This window comes from Pimephales promelas, chromosome 12 (assembly GCF_988280905.1).
Source record: "Pimephales promelas chromosome 12, fPimPro1.hap1.1, whole genome shotgun sequence".
NCBI lineage: Eukaryota > Metazoa > Chordata > Actinopteri > Cypriniformes > Leuciscidae > Pimephales > Pimephales promelas.
The window spans coordinates 1989270-2008447 of NC_142780.1; the positions used below are offsets into that span (position 1 = coordinate 1989270).

General features: G+C 38.7%; 1 protein-coding gene across 1 annotated transcript in view; it reads right to left on the bottom strand.

Moving 5' to 3' along the window:
• hace1 (HECT domain and ankyrin repeat containing E3 ubiquitin protein ligase 1) overlaps positions 1–16478 on the bottom strand; it is a 33882-nt gene extending 17404 nt beyond the window's left edge. Inside the window, exons 1-12 of the mRNA XM_039651254.2 lie at positions 16181–16478; positions 12238–12292; positions 12026–12115; positions 11322–11426; positions 11065–11140; positions 10076–10207; positions 9910–9992; positions 7568–7664; positions 4379–4480; positions 3138–3244; positions 2897–3047; positions 461–768 (exon numbers count right to left, since the gene is read on the bottom strand). Coding sequence (XP_039507188.1) covers positions 461–768; positions 2897–3047; positions 3138–3244; positions 4379–4480; positions 7568–7664; positions 9910–9992; positions 10076–10207; positions 11065–11140; positions 11322–11426; positions 12026–12115; positions 12238–12292; positions 16181–16271 — 1397 coding nt within the window. The 5' untranslated portion in view covers positions 16272–16478. The remainder of the gene's footprint in view (positions 1–460; positions 769–2896; positions 3048–3137; positions 3245–4378; positions 4481–7567; positions 7665–9909; positions 9993–10075; positions 10208–11064; positions 11141–11321; positions 11427–12025; positions 12116–12237; positions 12293–16180) is intronic.
• Positions 16479–19178: the final 2700 nt, after the last annotated feature.

The window sequence follows — 19178 nt, forward strand, 5'->3', positions numbered from 1 at the left end:
AATGGTTGTCATATATACTTGTTTATATTGTACCAACATGTATAATGCCGTTTAAAAAAAAAACATTATTTTTACATTTTGAGCTCAAGATTTGATTAAAGATTATTAATGAACATGAGGTGATGTTTCATGCATTCTCTCACAGTTTTAACCCTAACAAATCTTGACATTGTCATCCTGGAATATGGCCATGATGTGTGTGTTCCTACAAAGCTGTTTAACCTGACAACATGACCTTTACTTTGCTGTGCTGCTATATTTCACGGCCAAATCCAGGTTGATAAACAACTAAAAACCTTTATAATATGCTTGAGATTCATTTTTAATAAAGCTGATTCGAGCCTGTCTTTGTGTAAACCCCTTTCAAGGGTGTCAGAATACGTTTGTTCCACAGAGGGCTAGAAATATATTTTATACAGTGGTTTTGTGTGGACTGGTGTGAGTTTGAGGTCAGTCTTACCCATGAGGCATCTGACAGGAACAGCACATGTAGAAGGCCTGGATGACGGCGCTCAGGCGATTGGCTATCATCGAGATGACGTCCTGACCGTCGGCGTAACCCTCGGGTGTCTTCATCACGGAGCTGGCGTCCAGTAACAGCGGGGCACTTTGGCTGGATCCCGAGGGGTCCGCCTCCTGCTTTTTCAGGAAGAGTGAGGCGATGTCGTTTCCTGAGGATGAGGTGGATGCGTCTGTGCTCTCCTTCTCCAGCTCAGTGGAGATGAGGACCAGCCATTCGTCAAGAGAGTGCCATAGCAGCTCCAGGGGCTAGACCAAACACAAGAGCAGAGAAATCACGATCAACACTAGGCCAGGTGATGTCTCCAATATTTAAAACGGTTAGTTCAAGTCCTTGATTCTGATTGGTCAATAGCTGTGTTTCTATGTGTTCTATGCATCACTACTCTAGCAACGTAAACAAAAATAGGCTACATTGTGACTCAACATTTTGATAAATATTGTACAAAAATGATTAATAACCCAGAAACACATTTTTTTATTAAAGGAAAATGTTTTTAAATCATTTATGAGCCATTTAATCACATGAATGGTTGTCGTATAAACTTCTTTATATTCTACAAACATGTTTAAAAAAGCTTGTTTTTACATTTTGAGCTCAAGATTTGATTAAAGATTATTAATGAACATTTTGTTACATTAGTAATGCAATGTTTATTACATTATGAGCTGGCTCAGTTCTCCTGTGTTCCCCATTAACCCGACTCAAGCATTTGGGTCCACTTATAAAGTTCACATGTAAATGCGAATTGACACGCTAGCCATTTGTCAGTTGCGTCTTACTTATCCGTGTTCACAAGTTTCAGTCCTTTCAATATAAAAGTCTTCTCTACTGACTCGCTCACTCATAAACTATATAAAGGCGTAATAATGTCACTTCTGTTGCTGTTCGCGGTCAGGAAGGAAGGAAGGAAGGCTTTTAGTGATTTTACTTCATGAAAGTTGCATTGACACATATTTCTCAGCTTTAAAGTCCCTATGAAATCAAAATTTACCATACTTACTTTGATTGCCTAAATTGATCGTTTTGTGGTGAACAATTCATACATGCAAGTCAATCCACACAAAAAAAAATGTTTGGCTTCGTAATCTTTAATCAAAGTTTGAAAATGCCCCTCCCCTCTGCATTGGAGGACCTTGCCCGATGATGTAGGCTTTACGGTTTGGGTGTCTCCTTAACATCCATAACCACGCCCCTCCAACTGACAGCTGCTGTGTGTTTGCGAGCGCCGAGCGAGCATTGATTGACAGCGTGTGTAAACTTGCGTCATCCTCCATTTCAGAATGAAACACCCATTTTTCTAGATCCAATCAGGTGCTAGTTAGAAAAAAAAGCCACGCCCACTATTTTGCCTCATTTAGTATTCCGTTTCTCTCCGAAATACGTCACAACACTGGAGAAAAGTCGTTTGCAACTTCCGGTTCACGGGGACTTTAAAATTAGTATTTTGTAACCGTTTTAGAAAAGCAATTGTGCTGTACTGCGAGATACTCAATACTCAAGTCACGATACAGCACAGCCTCTCGAACCTTATCGCTTACTTGCAGTATATTACAGTGGTCTAGAAAAAAAAAAAAAAACTTTGTCAGACAAATTTTAAACTTAAACAAGTTCAATGTTTTGTTCTTCCCTCATATTTAAAATATTTAAAAAAATAGAAAATATTTTCCTTATATTTTGAGATGGTCCTCACTGCAGAACACGAAATCCAGGGGGAGGAGTTGGATCCAGATCCTTACATATACCTAAACATACCCATCTCCGCCCCCTGATCCCTAACCCCACCCCTAATCCTACCCATCTCCACCCCTTTAAAATATTTATTTGGATATTTTGAGGATCATTAAAAACAAATATCCCCTCTGAACATCACTTTTTGGACACTACTACATATGATCTTTTATATAAAATGAAGTGAAATTGTCAATATACAGTATCTGTCTGATTATATTGTATTTATCTGGACATTGAGTGTCATTACTTGTATGAAAATGTTAGATGTTTTAATATTGTGTCAGCGCTATTGATGCTGCCATAAACAATAATCTCATTACTTTAGTCATTCTCGAGTCATACAGTTCAAGTCAAGTCTCGAGTCATTAGATCTCAAGTCCTTAAATTTGTCATGTGACTCGAGTCCTCTACCTCTGATTATTAATAATTATCATCATCATTATTATTATTTTATAAAACAAGTAAAATGACAATATTAACATTTATGGTTGACTTAATTCCATTAGGAATTTCGGGAAGATGGTTGGCTCATGTTGCGTTCCCAGATGCGACTCAAACAAAGAGTAACATTTCCTGTGAACCGAAAGAGTGAAAATGACAAAATGACAGAACATTACTTTCTTTAAGCATCTGAACACTGACCTTGAACACCTGGCTACGGGGCGTCTTGTTCCCGTTGTAGCACATGTCACTCCCGTTGTTTGGGGAGGACGGTCCCAGGCAGAACACATGACAGAAGATCCGGATAATCCGGAGAAAACTCTTGGTTTGGACCTCGAAGTTACTGGACAAGCTGAATTAAACAGTGAGAAACAGATTTGAGTAAAGGAAGGCCTAAAGAAGAGGAGGAACTTCATGAAAACTGTGGATAACGCAGATGCACCTCAGCAGTTTATGTCCGTTTGTGGTGGCCACGTCAGCCAAGCTGGTCAGGATACTTTGGTAGTTCGAGTCGTTTTGCTGAGAAACATATTCTAGAACCTGCCGTAGCTTAGAAATAATGAGGTTTAATTAGTTAACTACATTAGTTAGCATGAATTAATAATGTAATAACTTCTACAGCATTTATTAATCTTTGTTTACGTTAATTTCAACATTTACTAATACATTATTAAAATAGCAATGGCATTAATAAACGTCATACATCTTAACATTTCACTTTTAATAAAACTTTTGCTGATAATTTACTCGCCCCCATGTCATCCAAGATGTCCATGTCTTTCTTTCTTCAGTCGAAAAGAAATTAAGGTTTTTGATGAAAACATTCCAGGATTTTTCTCCATATAATGGACTTCAATGGGGTCCAAACGGTTCAAGGTCCAAATGAGAGTTTCAGTGCAGCTTCAAAGGGCTTTAAACGACACCAGACGATGAATAAGGGTCGTATCAAGCGAAACGATCGCTCATTTAATAAATAAATAACAAAGTTTAAGTTTTATAAGCTCAAATGGTCGCCTTGCTCTGTTCTGTGATCATCCTGTTCGAACTCGTTCATCAAAATGAACAAATCTTTTTTCGAGTCATTTGGTTCATTTTGATGAACGATTTCGAACAGGAGAGTCACGAATGCGCATCACAGAACAGAGCAAGGCGAGCATTTGAGCTTATAAAACTTAAACTTTGTTATTTATTTATTAAATGAGCGATCGTTTCGCATGATAAGACCCTTATTCATCGTCTGGTGTCGTTTAAAGCCCTTTGAAGCTGCACTGAAACTGTCTTTTGGACCTTGAACCGTTTGGTTCCCATTGAAGTCCATTTTATGGACAAAAAAATCCTGGAATGTTTTTATCAAAAACCTTTTTTTTTTTTCCCGACTGAAGAAAGAATGACACGGACATCTTGAATGACATGGGGGTGAGTAAATTATCAACAAAACTTTTTTTTTTTTTTTTTAAAGCGAACTACTCCTTTAACATGAACAAACAATGAACATCTGTATTTGTATTAACTAACATTAACAAAGATTTACAAATACAGTAACAAACGTATTGCTCATGTTAGTTCATATGTTAACAAATGAAACTTATTGTAAAGTGTTACCAAAATAATATTCAACATGTAAACAGGCATTTAGGTACATAAACGTATGGAGAAAGATAGATGAGGAAAAGAGAGGCGTACCATGTTTTCTTTAATGTCGTCGTTCTGGGTCATCTGTATGAGCGTCTGAAAGAGTCTGCTGTGGTGCTGGATGAGAATCTCACACGTCTCCCCATAACCACCCTGCAGTCACACACACACACACCAGCTTTAGTGTCCTGCGTGCGAGTACCGCTAGCTAAAACTAAAACTAGGGTTGTAACGAGATATGCAAACAATGTGATTTGCTCCAAGACTCAGCTTACTGTATTTATAAGGTATAAATCGCCGCAAAATTTTAATTCTGTCATCATGTGCTCACTCTCATGTCGTCTCAAACCTATACGATTTTCGTTCAGCTTCCAAACACACATAAAGATATAGTTTATAAACCCTGAGAGATTTCTGTCGCACTATTTAAAGCCTGTTTCTCTAAAACGTAAAAGATCCCAAAAAATGTCATAAAGGCATCGTAAAAATAGTCGATTGAGTGGTTTCATCTAAATTAAGTCTTCTGACGAGACACGACGGCTTTATATGATGAACAGATTCACAACGACACGCAGACTGTAGTGAGTTTCAGTGACACTACATTACACTACTTTATGAACAATGTATAATAATGCACTGGGGGAATATTTGTGGGTCATGATAATAAAATAATAATAATCTTATTTTAATAAGATAAGTAATGATCATAACCTCTCTTCTTAATTTTGGCTTAAAATATCAATAGCATCGTATCGTCAGTTCAGTCCCATGATTTGTATCGAATCGTGATGAGTATATCGTCACACAACCCTATAAACTATTAAAACATTCAGATACTATTTCACTGTAAACTGAAATTAAGCTAAAATAAACTATTATATAAACATTTGTTGAAAAAGTTTAAACTAAAATTAGAAATGTTGCCTTTGCAATAAATAATAAGCTTAACATGAAACACTAAAACTATTACCTGGAAATAAAAACAAAAACTGAAATAAAACTAAAAATGAAACTTAAATAGCAATATATATATATATATATATATTATATATTCGTATTGAACCGTTCGGTACGAGGCTTTCGGTTCAGCACTCATTGCAAATCGGTGTGACCAAATTTTAATAATTATCATATAATGTTATTTTTAATGTGATGACCAAAACAATATTTGTTCATCCTTCAAATATTATCCACATTTATAAAAGTTTCAAGATTTAGAAAATCTCACACTTATTTAAAAATTATATATATTAAAAAAAAAAAATCAAAAACTGTATCAAAAACGTACCGAAAAGTGACACCACTGTGTCATATCGAAACAAACCGTGAGTCTTATCCGGGCTAGGGTTTATTTGGGCGGGTCTGAGCCGGGCTTGGGTTGATTTGGGGGGGGGGGGGGGGGGGGAGGTCTGAGCAGGGTTTGGGTTGATTTGGGGGGGTCTGAGTCGGCCTTGGGTTGATTTGGGCGGGGCTTAGCCGGGCTTGGGTTGATCTGGGCGGGTCTTAGCCGGGCTTGGGTTGATTTGGGCAGGTCTGACCCGGGCTTGGGTTGATTTGGGTGGGTCTGAGCCGGGCTTGGGTTGATTTGGGCGGGGTCTTAGCCGGGCTTGGGTTGATTTGGGCGGGTCTGAGCCTGGTTTGATCTGGGCCGGTCCGGGCTTGGGTTGATCTGGGCGGGTCTGAGCCGGGCTTGGGTTGATTTGGGTGGGTCTGAGCCAAGTTTGGGTTGATTTGGGCGGGTCTGAGCCGGGCTTGGGTTGATTTGGGCGAGTCTGAGCCGGGCTTGGGTTGATTTGGGCGGGGTCTGAGGTGGGCTTGGGTTGATCTGGGCAGGTCTGAGCCGGGCTTGGGTTGATCTGGGCAGGTCTGAGGTGGGCTTGGGTTGATTTGGGCGAGTCTTAGCCGGGCTTGGGTTGATTTGGGCGGGTCTGAGCCGGGTTTGGGTTGATTTGGGCGGGTCTGAGCCGGGTTTGGGTTGATTTGGGCGGGTCTGAGCCGGGCTTGGGTTGATTTGGGCGGGTCTGAGCCGGGCTTGGGTTGATTTGGGCGGGGTCTGAGGTGGGCTTGGGTTGATTTGGGCGAGTCTGAGCCGGGCTTGGGTTGATTTGGGCGAGTCTGAGCCGGGCTTGGGTTGATTTTCGCTGGTCTGGGCAGGATTTGGGCGGGTCTGAGCCGGGCTTGGGTTGATTTGGGCGGGGTCTGAGCCGGGCTTGGGTTGATTTGGGCGGGGTCTGAGGTGGGCTTGGGTTGATTTGGGCGGGTCTGAGCCGGGCTTGGGTTGATTTGGGCGGGGTCTGAGGTGGGCTTGGGTTGATTTGGGCGGGTCTGAGCCGGGCTTGGGTTGATTTGGGCAGGGTCTGACCCGGGCTTGGGTTGATTTGGGCGGGTCTGAGCCGGGCTTGGGTTGATTTGGGCGGGTCTGAGCCGGGCTTGGGTTGATTTGGGCGGGTCTGAGCCGGGCTTGGGTTGATTTGGGCGGGGTCTGAGGTGGGCTTGGGTTGATTTGGGCGAGTCTGAGCCGGGCTTGGGTTGATTTGGGCGAGTCTGAGCCGGGCTTGGGTTGATTTTCGCTGGTCTGGGCAGGATTTGGGCGGGTCTGAGCCGGGCTTGGGTTGATTTGGGCGGGGTCTGAGGTGGGCTTGGGTTGATTTGGGCGGGTCTGAGCCGGGCTTGGGTTGATTTGGGCGAGTCTGAGCCGGGCTTGGGTTGATTTTCGCTGGTCTGGGCAGGATTTGGGCAGGGTCTGAGCCGGGCTTGGGTTGATTTGGGTGGGTCTTAGCCAGGCTAGGGTTGATTTGGGCGAGTCTGAGCCGGGCTTGGGTTGATTTTCGCTGGTCTGAGCAGGATTTGGGCGGGTCTGAGCAGGGCTTGGTTTGATTTGGGTGGGTCTTAGCCAGGCTAGGGTTGATTTGGGTGGGTCTGAGCCGGGCTTGGGTTGATTTGGGCGGGGTCTGTGCCGGGCTAAGGTTGATTTGGGCGGGTCTGAGCTGGTCGGCCATGATGGTAGGAGACGCCATCGGTTGCCAGGGGCAACACCTTCAGAACTTCACAGAGGTGCGACTAAACATTCCAGAAATAGCAAAAGAGAGACAGCGCAGTATTTGTTTACATTTTAGCGATACGCCGCAGCTTCTTTGGAAGATATGGAGAAGGAGGAAAAGAAATGAAAGGGGTATTATTTGAAGTTTTACGGTAAGCTATGAATGAAGAGTGATGAGGCTCCAGTAGGAGTGTGTTCACCTGCACACACAGGTCCAGCGGCGTGACCCCGTTCTTATCGGGCAGATACTTGGCTCCTCTGAGCAGCAGAATCTGAGCCGTGTCCCTCTGACCGTGACTAAAACACAAAGACAAAAGCTTGACAACCACACAATAGCAACATCTTCCTTCCATGTCAACAAGTTTTGATCCCTCCTCACTTTGTTCACTGCAAGCAAACAAAGAAGTTCTTACATCGAGTGTAAAATGAACAAAGAAGATTTGGGCGCAACAAAAAAGTTTAAACTTACAAACTTACACACAAAATATTACACCGACTTGAAACACATAAACGTAATATTTACGGAAGCCTCTGATCAGGAGTAATGGTTGGAATAAAACGGCAAACTGAGCAAACTCTTTAGCCATATACTGTATGATAAAGCTGACACTTACACAGTTTAAGAGAGAGAACATTATGTGAATGAATGAATTTTTTAGCGGACTTGAACCCATCCTAAATTGATGCCCAAATAAACTATAAGTGTAATATATATATAACTATAAGTGTAATTTGTGATGCACAAATAATAAGTGTAATCTCTTATGTTTTGTACCAGTATTTATTTACTGAAATACCGTTTCTGAATGATATGTGCATGTAAAACTACCTTATAACCAATCAGATCAATGTGTGGTCGTCAACCAGTGGATCGCCGAGCTGAGTGAGTGGAGGCGGGGCTCATTTGCATATTCATAGAACTGCGCATACTAAACGAGGCAAGGGGGTCGACTTACATTCAAATGAAGAATTTTAAGGAAAAAACATTTAAAAATGTAATTTTGGTGATCAAAGATGAGTTTTAAGGGATACAATTATTTACTACAGAGTCAGGGAGACTTTAAATATTTTAATGGAAACTTATTTTTACGGATAGTTACATGAGGCAAACCAGTTAGAATCAAGCTATTGGATTATTGAGGGTAAATGTCATATTATGCGACTACGCTTTACTTTACGGAAAGCTAACGACCTACTAGCTACCTACTAGCTGCTTTGAGAACTAATGGGGCAAACAAATGTGTTTTCTAGCTGCTAGTTGTTACAAAGTCTCAAGTGTGGACTTTGCAAATTGTGCCATGTTGCAAAGCATTCCCATCTCTTGTGTTTTTATTAACAACGTCATCATCGATTAGTCCACTCAGATGAAACAGATGCGTATGGTTCATTTACAATATACACGAGATTCACAAAAGCCGCGAGCGAGTATGAAATTAGGGACAGAGCAGACCCAGAATTCATGTTTTAAAACCGATCATCCGTACGTTTAATTACTCTTTCTAATTATGTGTTGTGAGGCATGTTAGTGTTGATCACATCATCATCAGCCTTGAGTGGACTGATATCAGTAATCAAAACAAGACGATGAGTGCGGTTGCTCGGCAACCAAAGCAACGTTTCCTTATCAGGACGATTCGTATTACAGCACAGAAACATCAAATCTCTTGTAATTCTCATTAAACTCACAAGAAAGCCCAATGTTAAAAGGTTATACAGGAAAGACATCTGTTCAAACCACTAATTACCATAATTATGTTTCTTGTGCGTTCAGAAAACTGTCCAGATTCAGTCACTGAAAGGAAGTTGATTTTCTTGAAGGGGTCCAATAATGCTCCTTTCACAAGTCTCGGATGTCCCCAGAGGGTGTATGTGAACTTTTAGCGGAAAATACCCCACTGATAATATTTATTATAGCATGTTAAAATTGGCACTTTTTGAGAGTGAGTAAAAACGCTCTGTTTTGTGTCTGTCCCTTTAAATGCAAATGAGCTGCTGCTCCAAACGCAGAGGGCGGAGCTTTAAGAGCTTGTGCGTGTGTGTGTGTGTCTCTGAAAATTTCAAAAACGTTTAGCCCAAAAAAATAAATAAATAAAAAAATAAAAACGTTTAGCCTTTTATGTTTAAACCGGAGTCAACAAAGATGGAGAGACTCAAGAAGGAACAACATGTAGAATGAAACAGTACATTTCTGAATGCTTAGTTGATGAATTTACGTAGCTGATGTGGAGTTAACGATCTTCTAGTCCTTGATTAGCATATTCTGTCCTGATAATCTATAAATCGTGTTCCCGGGGGCGGGGTTAATGTAAATTTTAGGGTTAGTGATGTCAAGAACTACAAGAAGCTCGTTGTTGTAGTCCTTAAAAAGTGATTTCTGTAAAAGAAAATATCTCCCTTTCTTTGAGCTTTGAGCGTCGTACCTTTGCAGATGTTGTTTATGCTCAAACAGCAACATTACACACTATCTAAAGTTAAATAAAGTGAAATCAGCATCAATCACCCCTTAAAGGGGTCACATTCTCACTGATTCTAACATGATCACCTGCAGGCGAAGTAGAGAGGAGTCGCTCCAGACACATTGGGCCTGTTGATGTCCGCTCCACTGTCCAGAAGACACTGCACTGTCTGTGGGAAACAGCACTTCATACCATTAATAAAAGGACTCTCAGTTGCAGTGTGCAACTGTGGCGGACAGACAGGTTTCGTACAGTCTTGTGTCCGTTCTGGCAGGCCACGTGTAAGGCTGTCTGGCCCATGGCGTCCTCCACGTCCACATTCGACACGTGCTGGACCAGGTCATGAAGAAGCTCAGTCCTGCCATTCACTGCCAGCCAATGGATCTAAACACACCAGAGGAACAACGTCATATCAGGGATTGATATTATTGGGTCATTCCGTGTCAACTCAACCGGACGGTCGCCAGCGAAACATTTAGATTTAGACTTAATATTAAAATACAAAATATTAAATGTCATGCATATATGAAGAGTTCAGATGCAAAAGCCTCTAAGTGCCATTTGAAATATTCCTCTAGAATGCTCATTTTTATCAAGCTTTTATATTTAAGTTCAGTGATTTCACTTAAATGGCAATGATAATTACCTATTAATTGTTATTTAAGTGAAATTAATGAACTTAAATATACAAGCTTGATAAAAATCATCATTAAAGAAGAAAATTTCGAATTGGCTTTTGCATCTGAACTCTTCATATATATATATATTAATTTGTTAACACTAGTTAATGAATTAACTAACATGAACTAACACTAAGCAATACATTTGTTACAGTATGTATAAAACTTTGTCAATGTTAGTGAATAAAAATACAGCTATTCATTGTTTGTTCATGTTAGTTAACAGTGCAATAACTAATCTTAACAAATAAAACTTTTGATTTTAACAATATATTAATAAATGTTGAAATTAATAATAACTAAGATGAATATATATATATATATATATATATATATATATATAGTAAAACGTTGATATTTATATAGATAGATAGATATACATACATATATTTATACATACATTTATATAGTTTTTCGTTTTATAAAATATTTGAATTGTATAATACAATAATATATACAATATATTAATTGTCAGAAAGTGAAGGAGTGAGGATAATAATAATATTTGTTGTCATTGTTGTTTTTGCCGTCTGAACTGTGCAGATTGATCATCATACTCACAGCAGTGAGACCTTCATTATTGCAGATATTAACGTCAGCGTTGAACTCTAACAGTCTGCCCATACACTTCTTCTGTCTGTGAAAATATAAGACAAGATATAATCATGGGTCTCACCGTAAATCTATTCAAAATTACTGATCAGTTTGCAATGCACACAAATGGTCAGGCTATAATTATGCATTATAATAATGAATGATAATGCATGTGAATTCCAGCAGGTGGCAGCACTGCAGGAGTGTGTTAACCGCGTGTTTACCCGTTTCTGGCCGCCAGATGCAGAGGTGTGCAGCCGGAGATATCCTGATAGTTCGGATTCGCTCCACGCTTTAACAGCAGGACGAGACACTCTACTGATCCACAACTGAAACAAGAGCAACATCTCAGGAGAACAAATTCAATCTGGGTGATTGGAAAACACTAACACCACTGGAAGCCCCTTTTATAAGACGTAATATAAGTCTCATGTGTCTGTGAAGTTTCATTCATCAGATCATTTATTATAGCATGATGTAAATGCCCATTTGTGAGCTAAAGCAAACACAAGCAGCTTTCGTGCATGTATCTTTAAATGCAAATGAGCTGCTGCAAAGATTAACCATCATAGAGTGGATGTTTATGTTTAGGGGCGGAGCTAAGCTAATAGAGCAGATCATGTGCCCGTTGTGGGCGGGGCCTAAGTGTATGTGATGTCACAGTGGAACACATTCCTGAACGGCCCATTTTGAAACACTGTTTCAGATTCATGTGGAAAATAACAAATGGAGTGGACCACAATAGTGTGCACACACTGCAGACACGTAATTATGTTCAAAGACGATATGAAGGTCAATTTTGCATAATTTGCATAATAGGAGTTTTTAGAAATATATATTTAAACAGTGGTGGCAGAACAGGGAATGCAAATGTGGTTGTGTCAATTCTGTAATTTTGTGAGAATGTGAAAGGAACGAAATGACTTACTTGGCAGCAATGTGTAGAAGGCTTCTTTTAACACGTCCAAAGGCGTAGTTGACATCAAACTTTGAGTTCAAAAGCAATTCAGAAACTGACCTATAAGCATAAATAAAAATGGCAAAAACAGATTTAGCATTCATTAGTGTGGCCAAGAGATAAAGGAGTTTAATTATGATCCAGGTCACAAAACCCATCGGATTAACAAGAGTGGCACTCACCTGTGCTGGTCCGCCATGACCATGGGCATGAGTGTGTACACAGCGGTTTCACTGTCTGCAAGAACACAAAGACAGATTTTAAATACTATGGAAGTCAATGGGTGCAGTTTGGTCCTTTGTGTTCAGAAGAAAGAAACTCATACAGGTTTGAAAGAACTTGAGGGCGAGTAAAAGATGACAGAATTTTCAGTGTTAAGAGAACTATCCCTTTAAGGGCACATTTCATTGATGGCCATTGGTGTGAATGATATTTTTAAAACACTTTTTTTTTTTTCGATTTAGGGAATGCATTAGTACGGAAGCCCTGAACCGCAACCTAAAAAAAAAAAAATCTGTAAAAAAAAAAAATCTGTAAAAAAAAAAAAAAAAAAAAATCTAGCATTTCGAGATTAAAGTCGAAATGTTTCGAGATTAAAGTCGAAATGTTTCGAGATTAAAGTCGAAATGTTTCGAGAATAATGTCGAAACATTGTGCATTCATAACAGTGCGCGTCCACTGGCTCAGAGCGCGCGCGTGAAGTCGAACTGCCATGGATAAACACAAAATAGTAGCTTTTTACTTTTATCTGAATTACTTATCTTACTTTATCGTTATAAAATATAATGCGCCGGAATAGACTTTAGCCTATAGGAAAACCAAAACGGAAAACACTTTTCAGACTGGATGGAGAAATCCAGCTTTATGAATGAATGAATGAATGAATGAATGAATGAATGAATGAATGAATGAATGAATGAATGAATGAATAGGGCATTTATATAGCGCTTTCATATATGCCTACACTCAAAGTGCTTTACAATCATATCAGAAAATCTCTCCTCAACCATAAGTGGTTATTAAATCTTAGGAAATCACAGGATCCGGCCAAATGATTGGATACAGAATGATGCACTTAAAATGTATCCAGAGCATATTTACGTTGAAGAGGGAGACCGAACAGTTACTGTTGTGTTCTCGACCCAGATAGTGTTGACTAGACGAGCACGAAAACACCTCAGAAACACTGCCACTAGCACGTGTGACGTGCGTAGAATTTTGTTGAAAGCCCAGATAAAAGTAAAAAGCTACTATTTTGGGTTTATCCATGGCAGTTCGACTTCACACACACAGACACGCGCGCGCTCTGAGCCAGTGGACGCGCACTGTTATGAATGCACAATGTTTCGACTTTAATCTCGAAACATTCCGACTTTAATCTCGAAACATTTCGACTTTAATCTCGAAACATTTCGACTTTAATCTCGAAACATTTCGACTTTAAGCTCGAAACATTTCGATCTCGAAACATTTCGACTTTAAGCTCGAAACATTTCGACTTTAATCTCGAAACATTTCGACTTTAATCTCGAAATGCTGGATTTTTTTTTTTTACAGATTTTTTTTTTTTTTTAACTGATTTTTTTTTTTTTTTTTTTTTAGGTTGCGGTTCAGGGCTTCCGTACATTTGTTACGTCCTAGGACGTAGTGTGTTTTGTTATGTGATTTATTTTGTGGTCTACATGATGAAACATTTTATCATTTATTTTGGAGTTGTCCTCATTCAGTTTGTTTTTGGTCTGATTTCTGCTCCTTTATTACGGCTCACATCATGCCCAGCTTTCAACTCTGCTTCAAAAATGTGTTATTTGGATTTTTCCTTTATGACCAATCTTATCGTAGGGAATACTACCTAATTAATCTTCTTCTTCTGTTAGCTAAATTTAGTATCCATAAATGTAAATTTGGTGGAAACAAGCCTTTGTTTTTAATTTTAAGAGCAGAAATTCAACAATACCTAAAAACAATACTGGGTTTGAAAAATAAGAAAGCTGCAAAATGTGTATCTATATGTAAACATTTTCACATTTTTGTTTAACTTAAGTTTGTCACTGCTGTGTTTGTCTTTTCTTGTTTTTTTTTATTTAGTTTATTCAATGTACCCCTGACTGTAATTGTAATTCTTGGAAAAAAAAAAAAAAAATAAAAAAAAAAATAAAAAAAAAAAAAAAAAAAAATAATTTGGTGTTGTGATTTGATGTGTGTGCAGTTCGTTCCTCCCTCTTTCTTTCCCCTCTCTCTTTTTCTCTCCCTCTGTGCAGGCCTTGATTGGGTTCAGCTGCGGCCGATTACGATGAGGAGCGGGAGCGCTTAAAAGCGGAGACAGACTGCAGTGAGACAGAGCTCCTTAGAACGCGCGTCGCGGAGGTCCGTGGTCCTTGTCGCCTGCCCCAGACATGTTGCTGAGATCAATAATGTTGATGTTTTGATCTTTTAGTGAGTTTTCCTAGTGGGGAATACTCACGGTGTGTTTTAGAGGACACTTTTTCTCTTGAGTTGAATGTCGTAAGTTTATTTCCTTGTTACTGATTTGTACTTGTTTTCGTTTATTTTGTTTTTGATTCATGTCATTAAACTAATGTTTGAATGTTTCTTTAGAAAGCCGTAGGGAGGAGGTTGCCATTCTTTTTTTTATTAAACATTTTCTCTTGGTTATTTACTAGTTAGGGAGTAAGGGAAGTTTGTTGTATTTTCTTTGGGGATTTTCATTTGTTAGGTAATTTATATTTAAGTCGGCGTTAGTTAGAATTAATTTTGGTTTGTTATTTTGGCTTGAACCCCTCCTGAAGATTCACGCTTTCAGCTTTCTTTATTTCTGCGTAAATAAAAAAGCTTATTCTTTTGACACTATATTCTGGTGTGGTACTGTTTGTGATCTGGGACAGGAGAGGGGATATTTATATTGTTTTATTTGTTATTGGCGTTCCTAACCCTGGACTAGGAGGTCGTAACACATTTTATAATGTGTGCAGTGCTCCCTGTTTTGTCTGTTTGTTTGAAATTGTCCCTTAAATTATTGCAGTGTCCATTTTTAAAGTGAGTTGGTCAGGATGATCTATATCCGTATACATTTTTGTGTGTGTGTGTGTGTGTGTGTGTGTGTGTGTGTGTGTGTGTGTGTGTTAGTTTGATTTTAGATTTAATTTAGGAACATCATAATGTTTCTACTGTAGTGGATATTTTAAACACATTACTTTAAGTGCCCTCTCTTGATTTTATCTACAATAACCAATTGTCAAGAATTGATCATTAAATTTGTTGGGTACATTGTTAAGATTTACAATATTTTTATGATTTCTGTTCAAATATATTTAGATTTGAGGTTAACCTCATTAAGAGAATAACATGTGGTTGGCCAGACCAAGCCCGGCATTGAAAAATAATGCTATTGCTAATTAGGGCTGTCAAACCATTAATCGCGATTAATTGCATCCAAAATAAAAGTTTGTGTTTACATAATGTATGTGGGTGCACTGGGTATAATTATTTTATACATGCTTAAGAAATATTTTCATGTATATACTGTATATATATATTTATATGCATATATAATTTATATTATCTATAAATATTTTATATATAAATCATATTTTTCTTAAATATACAATCATGAGTGTGTATTTACATATATACAAAATAATTATACACAGTGCACCCACATATATTATGTAAACACAAACTTTTATTTTGGATGCGATTAATCGTTTGACAGTCCGAATAACTGAAAAGAAATTGTCAACTATGTTGACTTTTAAGTAGAGCAATTCATAGGTAACACGCTGTAACACATAGACAATATAGCCTATATTAAATTGTGAATAACTACAATGGTTATTCTCCTATCCTTTCACTGTATAGGCTATTTGATTATTTCGTTGTTGTTGTTGTTGTATTTTGGGGTAAAATATATCCCGACATGAGAATGATCCATATGCGCCTTTAGGTGTTTGGTAGTAATTGACCATATATGGATAAACCCGAATGAATGTGAATGGCCGTAGACAGGAATCCTTCCCGGAAGCAGAGATGATGACAATATATCCAGGGTCGCCTTGACAACTCCAGAAGTCTTCCGAAATTCGAATGTTCGTGAATAGAATGTAACGTTAATGTGTGACGTCTCACCTTCGGGGAGTTCCACGGTCCTCGCGCGACGCAGGGAACGCGTCAGTCGGTTCAGCTGTACATTAAAATGCTCCATCGCCCGTTCCATCATATGAGACGAACAACACCGAAATCAGCTCATCGAACTCTTACTCTCTCTCTCTTTCTCTCTGAAAAGCCAACGCCTCGATCTCTTCCATCGGCTGTCGGCTGATTCGCTCTGTCCACGACTCATTCCCCCGCACAATATCCCTCCATCGCTCTGTGATTCATTTTGGGGCAATATTTCCTCATGGTGTCTTTCTTCCTGTTTTCATTGCAATGTATTTTGGGAAGTGTAGTCTTGGTCGGTACAGGCACGCATGTAGACGTGAGGGGTCAACAACATGACGTCATTCCAAATTACCAGGTTAAAACAAAAAAGGATTCAGATTTTAAGACCTTCCTTTCTGACTGAAATGTTATGAAACAGTTAATATTCAAAACTTTAAGGTAATCCATTTTTATGCATCACATTGCAGTGCTGTGATGTTAGTAATTTCCAGTTATCCTGAAAGATTTAATTATTGTTAATCTGATAATGATAATAAACACTGTTTAATCAGGTGGTCAGAGGAGAACTGCGGGCCCGACTGAGTCTGTTGTTTTTCTCCATTCTGTCACTGATGGCGTTTCGGTTCCTCCACTGTTGCCTTGGCTTTTGGCTTGCTTAGTTTACTTAACAATATCATTGATCTGCCTTACTTCAGGTGGACAATGATGCAATTTTCTTCTAGAAACAAACTTCTCGTATTATTTTCATGTTATCACTGTGAAGCTGCTTTGATACAATCTGATGAACCCAAATGCATTTATTGATAACAGAAAACTGGGAAAACAAAACCCACAAGGGCCAAACAACACTGGTAGGGAAAATAAAGACTAATAAGACTAAGACTTTGACATTAAACTATACAGGAACAAGGCAGGATTTTACAAGATCACAACTTCGTTAAGACAAGGTATAGACATGGCACGTAAAGCAATGAACTGGCACAGGACAGCAAACACTAGCGGATCAAATAGGGAGAAACAGACATTTACAGCAGGTGACAGAGATGAAGCAATGATGCACACAAGCACACAGCCCAAACACAAGGCCATGTGCCTGCACACAAAACAAGGATCTGTCATGATCCTGCCTCAAGAGTATGACAAGAGGATATTGTAAAAAGCGCCGTATAAATAAAGGTGACTTGACTTGAAAAGAAGTTTAAGATGGGGGTAGATGCCCTCACTGTAAAAAAAATATTGATGGTTTAACTTAAAAAAGTAAGTAACCTGGTTGCCTTAAAATTTTAAGTTCATTGAACTGGAAAAGGTGAGTTAATACAATGAAGGAGATTAATTTAACCATCAGAAACTCAAAATCATATGTTATCTGAACTAAATAAATTATTTAAGTTGATTTGACAAAAGAAAAAATGTTGTGATTACTACACTGTAAAAAAATATTGTTGGTTTAACTTAAAGTAAGTAACCTGGGTTGCCTTAACATTTTAAGTTGATTGAACTGGAAAAAGTGAGTTAATACAATGAAGTAGATTAATTTAACCATCAGAAACTTAAATAATAAGTTATCTCAACTAAATAAATTATTATAAAGTTGATTTGACAAAAGAAAATATGTTGTGATAACAAATCATTTACTCCACACTCACGCCATGAAACATGACAAACTGTGTACATATTTTTATTTATTTTGCTAGGCTGTCATACAAAGAAATTAGGATCACATGCAAAAATAACAGAGAACCAACCAAATATGAATAACTGTTTATGTTAGTCATCGTGTGCTTTTTCCTGTCAGTGTCTTGTTTTTCTTTGTATTTTTGTTTATTTTTTTAATTTTTTTTGCGCTGTAAAAAACAAAAACCTGTAGCTTTAGTTTGCCTTTTTTGACACATCATTTTCTAACTAAATATCTTGACCAAAATTAGTGTTTTGTTTGTCCCTCATATTTTAAAGATTTTGCACAAAAAATGTAGGATTTTTAGAGCATTGGATAGTTTTCACAAGTCATTAATATCATAAAGGCCACTGTATTCACATTTGTGCATAGATTTTTGCCTGCAAAATATATTAATATAAAATTGACGTTCAGTTTCTCAATGTTTGAGTAATCAAACTTTCAACAAAAACAGCAAAAACTCTTTAAAAACTAAAATAGAAGTCACATACTACATGAGACTAAAATAACACATTTTCTGACCCAGATTTCAGTGGCTGGGCATCAGTACTAAAAAAACTGAGAAATATTTTCCACTGAGAAGCTGACAAGCCCTTGATTTCAATAGTCTGATTTATCTGGCAGGAATCTGACACCATCATTTTGAAAAGACATCACTTCATTTGATCTTTTTTCTCTCACTGTACCGTTTTCTTGTGTTATACTAAAGCCATTTTAATTCGAAAGATTACACAGTGAGTAAACACACACACACACACGCATGTGCCTGTGAAGGTAAACATCTGTGATGGGAGGAGGTAGAGTCCATGCTGATGGATTTAACCAAGGTTGAGTGTCAGTCTCTGAGGAGATGAGCATGTCGAGCTCCTCGATGAAGTTGACCTATTGACCCGGAGAAGAAACAAATTTAGTAGGATGTACAATATAATATAACAGCACGACACACGTCACAGGATGTGATGATGTCATTAGAGTGTTCGGCTGTAACTGTAATAACTGGCTCAGTGGTTCATGAAGGTTTTCTACAAACCAGAAAGTTGGAAAGTCCCCGGTTCCACCTGACCAAGTGTCGAGGTGTCCATGAGCAAGACACCTAATCCCAGCTGTGTGTGTGTGTGTGTGTGTGTGACACCTAACCCCACCTGCTCCTGACGAGCTGGATGGCACCTTGCATGGCTGACACCACCGTCGGTGTATGAATGAGTGTGTGAATGGGTGAATGTGAGGCAAATGTAAAGCGCTTTGGTGGCCATTGGGTCTGTGAAAGTTCATTTAGCATTTAGAAAAGTG